The 7,675-nt window shown below is 44.8% G+C and overlaps 1 protein-coding gene across 2 annotated transcripts; it reads right to left on the reverse strand.

Annotated features, from left to right (window-relative positions):
• Positions 1–3,039: 3,039 nt before the first annotated feature.
• Positions 3,040–7,488, reverse strand: Polr2h (RNA polymerase II, I and III subunit H). Of its 2 annotated transcripts, none has more exons than NM_001134789.1 (5): positions 7,325–7,488; positions 6,441–6,524; positions 6,264–6,357; positions 4,812–4,895; positions 3,040–3,403 (listed from the first exon to the last, which is right to left on the reverse strand). In NM_001134789.1, the coding sequence occupies exons 1-5, from the start codon at positions 7,395–7,397 to the stop codon at positions 3,286–3,288; spliced, it is 453 nt and encodes a 150-aa protein (NP_001128261.1). In that variant the 5' UTR covers positions 7,398–7,488; the 3' UTR covers positions 3,040–3,285. The 2 variants fall into 2 exon arrangements, with proteins under 2 accessions (NP_001128261.1, XP_087432905.1); XM_087576779.1 differs by having other exon boundaries at positions 3,048–3,656; positions 7,325–7,453.
• Between the last annotated feature and the right edge of the window lie 187 nt (positions 7,489–7,675).

Raw genomic sequence — 7,675 nt, forward strand, 5'->3', positions numbered from 1 at the left:
GGGTCAGCCTACAATGGCCAGAGTCCTGGGAGAAGACTGGTGAGAGCTTTTCCCTCTTCTATTCCGAAGTAAAGGAGGAAAGGCTACCATGTAGGTGGAGAAGTCAGGGTCTCACAATTCCAAACACACATACACACACACACACACACACACACACACACACACACGCACGCACACACACACGCACACGTGTGCGCACACACAAGGGAAAGGTGTTCTTCACACAGGGAGTAGATGTCCCAGGATCCCCCCACCCCAAGTCTGTATGGTAGGTATTACCTATCCTGTTTTATACATGAAGAGACACCAAGGCTTCCCAATGGTCACATAGCCTTCCAGCAGAAAAAGAACACTCCAGTCTGAGTCTCAGCCCATCCATCTTCCTGGTGTGGTGTACTGCCTAGCATGCCCTTTGGTGAGTATTTACTTCAGAGACTTCCATGTCCTTGGAGAGTATATACAGTCTTAAGGAGCTCTGAGTGGAAGAGCAAGCAGATAGCAGTTGTGGGGATAACAATCCAGACAGCGCTAGGTGTCTGTGTGGGCAGAACCCGACAAAGGGATCAACAGTTGCGCAGAGCTAAAAAACGTCATTGGAATCTCAGTGTCAGTTTCTACGTGACAGTCCTTTATCTACTAATTCTAGGATAAGTATAATTTGTAATTTGTTGTAACACTAAAGGAAGCTAAATTTAACATTTGAGAAAGAATTCAGAGCCAGCAAGATGGCTCAGTAGGTCCAAGTGCTTATCATGAGAGTCTAACGTGTCTATGGCCAGGAACCCTCGGAAAAGGCCAGAACCAACTCCCAGACGTTGCTTCTGACCTCATTATACACAGCATCACGCGCTGACTCCCACGTGTGCATGTACGCATCACACATACACACGGATAAAATTTAAGTTAAAGAGGCAAAGCTGTACATAATGGTACATGCCTGTAAACACAGTACTCCAGCTACATAGAGTTTGAGTCCAGACTGTTTCAAACATTAATTTACTGCAAGGACATAGCTCAGTGGTAGAGCTCTTACATAGCAAACACAAGTCCTGGGTTCAATCTCTCGGCACAAAACCAAACCAAAGAAATGAAAAACCACCGAGCAAAATGCTACAGCCCAGAAGAGCCAGCACCCAGAGTTAGACATGCTGGAGACCAGAAACTGTGCTCTCAGCAGACAGCAGGTGAGAATGTTCCCTGCAGCTAAGCCGAAGTTCCAGGCGCCTCGCACTGGCAATCTGAGTAACCGGTCGTAACCCTATCTGCCTTAAGACTCTAATCCTGAAACCAGGAGCACGCCTGTAAGTTCAGCAGTTTGTGAGGTTGAGGCAGGAGGATCACAAGTTCAAGGTTGGGCTGGAGAGATGGCTCAGCGGTTAAGAGCACTGCCTGCTCCTCTAGAGGTCCTGAGTTCAAATCCCAGCAACCACATGGTGACTCACAACCATCTGTAATGGGATCCGATGTCCCTTTCTGATGTGTCTGAAGACAGTGACAGTGTATGCACATACATGAAATAAATAAAACCTTTAAAAAAAAAAAAACAGTTCAAGGCCACCCTTGGCTATATAACCAGTTTCAGGTAGTTCAGACTCTACCTTTGAGGGCCTTTTTTAGACCTTGCCTAAAGATCCAGCTGAGTGATGGATGCCACACTTGCCTGACTACTAAGCCTTGGGTTTGATCTCTGCACTGTCAAAACCAAAGCCAAAAGTCAAAACCAAATCACTCTGTGTAGCCGACTCCATCATTTCTTACACACTTAAACACACACACACATACCCTGCACAGGAAGAGCATGCTGGCAAGAAGGCTCAGTGGGTGAAGGAGCCCAGACATCAACACTGAACGAATGTGCACCACATGTTAGTAAGAAGGGACTCCTTCTCCCTAACGCACGCATACGATAAGACAAAATATATGTTTTGGGGGGGAAGTGCTTATAAGCAGAATACTTCTCAAGTCCCCTTTTCTTTGCTGGGACAGCCAGGAGTCTACCAAGACGGTGGAATTGTACCACATTACTGATAAGGATCTTCCAGTGTAAGCTAATCCATCTTCCCTCAGCCCTACAAAAGCAGACTCCATGGGATGATTACAAGAGTCTATGCAGATTCCTCCCATCCCCCAGTGCATCACACCCACACACCCTACAGTGGAAAGTGAAAACACCTTTGCTCCTCCCCGCTGAGGCCACTCATTTTCAACCCATTTCCCTAAACATTATTTCTAACACCTTTCTAACACCTCTTGTAAAGAACGAAAAAGAGAAGGGAAGGAAACACCCCAGGCATCCCAGCAGGGAAACCGGTTCCTGTGACAAATCCAGGTCATCAAGAGACAACTGGAGGCCAGCAAAAGTGCTCAGTAAATAAAGAAGCTTGTCTTGACGATCTCAGTTCAATTCCCAGGATTCAGGTGATAGAAGTGCACACACACACACACACACACACACACATACACACACACACACACACACACACACACACACACACACACACACACACACACCACGAGGGTGGGGTAAGGTAAGAGGGAATCGAAAGGGAAAAAGACAGAGACAGAGAGACAAACAGATTTAGAATAGAGGGTTTTGAGACCCAGATTTGCAAATACCAGGTATGACTCAATCCTAGAAACTCAGGGGATGGTGGCAGGAAGATCAAGTTCAAGGCCAGTGTGGGCTAAATAGCAAAAGCAAAACCTTCGATTCCGGGCTGGAGAGATGGCTCAGCGGTTAAGAGCACTGACTGCTCTTCCAAAGGTCCTGAGTTCAATTCCCAGCAACCACATGGTGGCTCACAACCATCTGTAATGAGATCTGATTCCCTCTTCTGGTGTGTCTGAAGACAGCTACACTGTACTCATATAAATAAAAATTAATTTAAAAAAAATTAAAAAAAAAAGAAATCTGATGCCCTCTTCTGGTGTGTCTGAAGACAGCTACAATGTACTTATACACAATAAATGTTTTAAAAAAACAAAACAAAACAACAACAACAACAACAAAAAAAACTCCTTCAATTCCCCCCAGTGATGGAGAAGAGTCTGAAAAAGTAAACTTTAATTAAAAAAAAATAATAATAATACAACTTCAGGTTCGTGCTAGGCTCTCCCACTTGGCCTTTTACAGACTGGTCGGTTTTCCACTGAATTCGGAGAAGCTGAAGATGTACCACAGAGGACACAGAGCACCATCACTTCTACAGGCAAACAGCTCGTGCACAGGCTTGACCAATGTCCGTGGCTCGAGTGACTAAGCGGCAAGGCTGGTTTCCCGGAAGTTCAGAACGCCAGCTTCTTCATCAGCAGGTAGACTCGGGAGTCCACCTCAAATCCATGCAGGTTGTTGGCGTCCCCCTGAAGCCTCATGAGGAGGCCGCCATAGGACACATACGCAGAGCTGGAATAGACGGGAAATGCGGCTGGGCCCAGAACGAGGGGACATCCAGATGAAGGTGTCACCACTCACTGCAGTGTTACACAGCTACCGCACTGTTTACACAGGAGCTGGAGAGATGGCTCAGCCTTAAGATCTCGAGCTGCTCTTGCAGAATGCAGAAGACCTGGGCGCCCAGCACCACGAGACAAGTCACAAGCACTGTGATCCCATTCAAGGGATCCAAGGCCCTCCTCTGAACTTGCTGGACTGACGCCTGCACGTGATACACATACACACGCAGTTAAATATTTTTGATGATGCTAAAGAAGCCAGGAGGATGGCTCACGCCTACACTCCCAGGAGCGGGAGGTGTCAAGTACATCTCCTGAGTCCAGCGGTAACCTGGGTCAGTTCCAACCCAGGTTAACACAGAGACCCTGTCTCCAAGGGAAAAGGAAAAAAGTTGGGGAGAGTTTTCAGCTAACGGAAAAAGAAGAAGGAAGAAGAAAACATTGTAAAGGATCGTAAAAGGGAAAAGTAAACAGTTAAAAAAAAATACTCTTTTTTTTTTTTCTTGTTTGCTTCTGTTTTTGAAAAGCGGGGTCTCGGGCTGGAGAGATGGCTCAGAGGTTAAGAGCACTGACTGCTCTTCCAGAGGCCCTGAGTTCAATTCCCAGCAACCACATGGTGGCTCACAACCATCTGTAATGGGATCTAGTGCCCTCTTCTGGTGTGTCTGAAGACAATGACAGTGTACCGTGTACTTACATAAAACAAACAAATAAATCTTAGAAAGAAAAAAAAAAAGAAAAGAAAAGCGGGGTCTCACTATGTAGCTGTCCTGGAACTCACTCTGTAGACCAGGCTAGCCCAACTCACAGAAATCTACCTGCTTCTGTCTCCCAAATGCTGGGATTAAAGGTATTTGCTACCACACCAACTATCCAAACTCTTTATCTAAAAGATTCCTTAGGTGACTTTTTTTTTTTTTTAATATTTCTCTGCTTCAAGTTTCTGACAACCACACTGTTTTAATATCATTTTAAAGGGAAAAAAAAAAAATCAGGTGGTGAACCAAAGATCCAAGGGTTGGGATACAGAGAAGCAACACATAAAGTTGTAAAAACCAACAAAAAAGGCCTAACTATGAATATGCATGTGGTTATCCAGGAAGATGCTCTGTTGTCCCTCACAAAGCAAGACAGATTACCAGTGTGTCCTCTGGACAACAGAGTCTTGAAACCCTGACAACAGGTGACGTTAAGTGACCCACATTCAGACTGGAAACTGTTCCCAAGACAAATTCTTCCACCTAGATTTGGAATACTAAGAAAAAACAAGGGGGTGGGGAGAAGGCAACACAGAAATAGAAGCATGGCCCCACCTCAGAACAGGGAGGCAGAAGACTTTTCTAGACCGTGTTACTTACAGACGTGTGGCTGCTTCCGTTGAGGTCTCGTCCCCTTCGATCCTGTACACTTTCCCATACATTACATACTCAAACTGGTCAGCCCTACAAACAACACACCAAGTTACTCTTCAGGGTAACAGTACAAGGGAACTTTAAAAGTGGAGACTGCAAACATAATGATGAGTGGGAATAAAATGATCTTGGCTCAAAAAAAAAAAAAAAAAAAAAAAGTGAAGACTGATAAGAAGTGCACTACAGAAGCCTGACCTTCCTTAGCTCCCACAGAAGCTCTGTGAGCTAGACACGACCATCTGTATTTTGGTGATGAGGAAACAGAAGGCTGAGAGCTGAAAACTCAGAGCAAGTCGTGGCCTTATAACCTTTGAGACCGGGTCTCTCTATGTAGTCCTGGCTATCCTAACTGGCTACATAGTCCAGGCTGGCCTCAAACTCAGACAGATACTTGTGCTTCTGTCTCCCAGGTGCTGGGATTAAGGGTGTAGGCCACCAGACCTACTACTTCATAGTCTTTCTACCACACCAAGCTCCCTTAGGTTACTATGCACTGCTCTCCTCAGCCTTAAAAAAGCTACACCTGCAGCCATTGGAGGTACTTAACCTTAACTCTAGCACTGAGGAGGCAAAGGAGATAGATGTGACTGTGAGTTCAAGGCCATCCCGATCTACATAGACCAGGTCAACCAGGACTACAAAGTGAGAAAACCCTGCCTCAAGTAAATATAGTGGCAATTCACAAGCTTGTGATCGCTGCTCTCAGTAATCAACAATACTCCTCATTTGGATTTTTTTCAATTTTTTTTTTTAGACACAAGGTCTCATGTAGTCAAGGCTGGCCTGAGACTCGTGATCTGTCTCCTGAGTCCTGGAATGACAGACAAAAGCCATCACATCCAGTTCCAGTTGTCAGAATTCTAACTGCAGCAATGTCTTTAAGGCAATCCAAATTCCACTGACAACAACCATTTATCCCTAGAAACAAGTACATAAAGACCTTTTTACATACTTGTTTTCCTTTCTTTATAATACATATAATATATAACATTACATATAATATATAATATATAATATATATAATATGTAATATATATAACATAATATATAACATATAATATATAACATTAATATAATACATATATATTATAACATTATATACAATATATAAAATATGTTATACTTTCCATTCATTATATTCTCATAGTTGTTTTTATGTTACTATATAATTATATATTATTAACATATACATAGTATATAACATACCGAATACATATTATATAACTTATGTTATACATTGCATATAATATGCATAGGGTAGTATATGCTATATATTATTACAGAAGCAAATTTTCTATAATATTTAACTATATGTATGTATAGATTCATAATCTATAATCCTCATATTATATTTTCTATACACTTCTTATTGTAGTCACTTGTTTACTGCTACCTCACCTGGAAGGCCTGTCGTCTGTGGGGTTGTATTCACCATCATCCAAGGTACCATCTTCATACAAAGTACTAGCTATAACCAACCGGAACTTGTCACCTGAATAGAGCAGCAACATCAGAGTGAAGAAGAAGACATCCAAGACCAAAATCTTCTTGTCGTCACCTGTGTTCAATACTTACCTAAGTCTACAGGGTAAATCTGAATGTTTACATCTAAGATGAGGTCCATCTTGAAAGATTCACTCTCACAATGCAGACGGGATACTGGGGAAGAGTGAGACAGACATAATTACAAAGCCTAGGGATGCCGGCTTGGGGTCAAACGCATCTAACATGCCCACACCCACCAGCCTCGCATAACTGCAGTCAAAACCAGATTCACACGAAGGAAGAGGGTAGTAACCTCAGAAGGTGACAGGGTCCCAAGAAAGCAGCAAAGCCCTTCTAGCAGTGGCCAGTCTCTAGGCTCTAAACATGCCTGGATGGCTTAGACTAAACTCTCACTTGTCCAGAGACTTCCTGTTCCTGGTAGGAGGCACTGTGCTGAGGGAAACTGCGGGATGTATTGAGAACTGACATCTGTCTTAAAACATTTGCCTCCAGGCAAAGTGACACCAAGAAAAAACAACTTCCGGATTGTTGGGAAAATAAGTACACCAAGCAAGCCGTCAACTGAATGAAATTCAGAGAGCTTCGAAAAGAGCTAACAGTTCTTAGGTCAATACAAAATTATGTGTTAGGGAGGCAGGCAGGTAACTCGCTGCAAGACCTGAGGTAAGGCACCATCTACCTTTTATTAAGAATAAAGTGTGCGAGCGAGGTGCAGAGTAGAACACACAACTGTGTAGGGAGTTAGAAAGGTTCCCAGGGGGAATATACTGGAACCGTGGCTTAGGGCCGCCCAGGCACCAGGCACCGCAAATATTATAGAAAAAGCTGTCTCAAGTTTCTCATTCACGAAAAGCACTGTTTCCTGGGGGAGGCGCCGAGACGGTGGGACGGGCCACTTGGGGTGGGTGGGCATGTTGGGCTTCTTCCCTCATACCGCCCCCTACACACCTTACCTCGGTCAAATTTCTTGCCTTCTGGGTCAATGTCTTTCACATCGAAAATATCCTCGAACAGGATGCCCGCCATCGTGAAGGGCACGAGAGCTGCAGAGGTGCTGAGCGCGCGGCCACCACTGGGGATTCGCGCACCCCCTCACGTGGAGAAAAGAAGACAGGACAGAGGACCGCCCCAAAAGCGGCAACGAGGCAGAGAGCGCATGCGTACAGGCTGCCGTAACGCAGCCACTTCCGCTGCCTCCGTCTCGGGCTTCTTCACTTCCGCCGGGAAGGGCCACCTCGGAGCGGCTCGGGCTGGGTGGGCGAGTCTCGAAGCTCGGTGACTCCGCCCAAGGCGGGGACAAATTA

Source organism: Rattus norvegicus, chromosome 11 (genome assembly GCF_021556685.1).
Source record: "Rattus norvegicus strain SHRSP/BbbUtx chromosome 11, alternate assembly SHRSP_T2T, whole genome shotgun sequence".
Lineage (NCBI taxonomy): Eukaryota > Metazoa > Chordata > Mammalia > Rodentia > Muridae > Rattus > Rattus norvegicus.

Coding starts and splice junctions, on each gene's coding strand:
- Polr2h (NM_001134789.1), bottom strand. CDS start 7,397: ATGGCGGGCATCCTGTTCGAGGATATTTTCGATGTGAAAGACATTGAC. Junction 6,525..7,324: donor AGGCAAGAAATTTGACCGAG/GTAAGGTGTGTA, acceptor ACTCTTCCCCAG/TATCCCGTCTGCATTGTGAG. Junction 3,404..4,811: donor ACGGAAGCAGCCACACGTCT/GTAAGTAACACG, acceptor CGTCTATTCCAG/CTCTGCGTATGTGTCCTATG.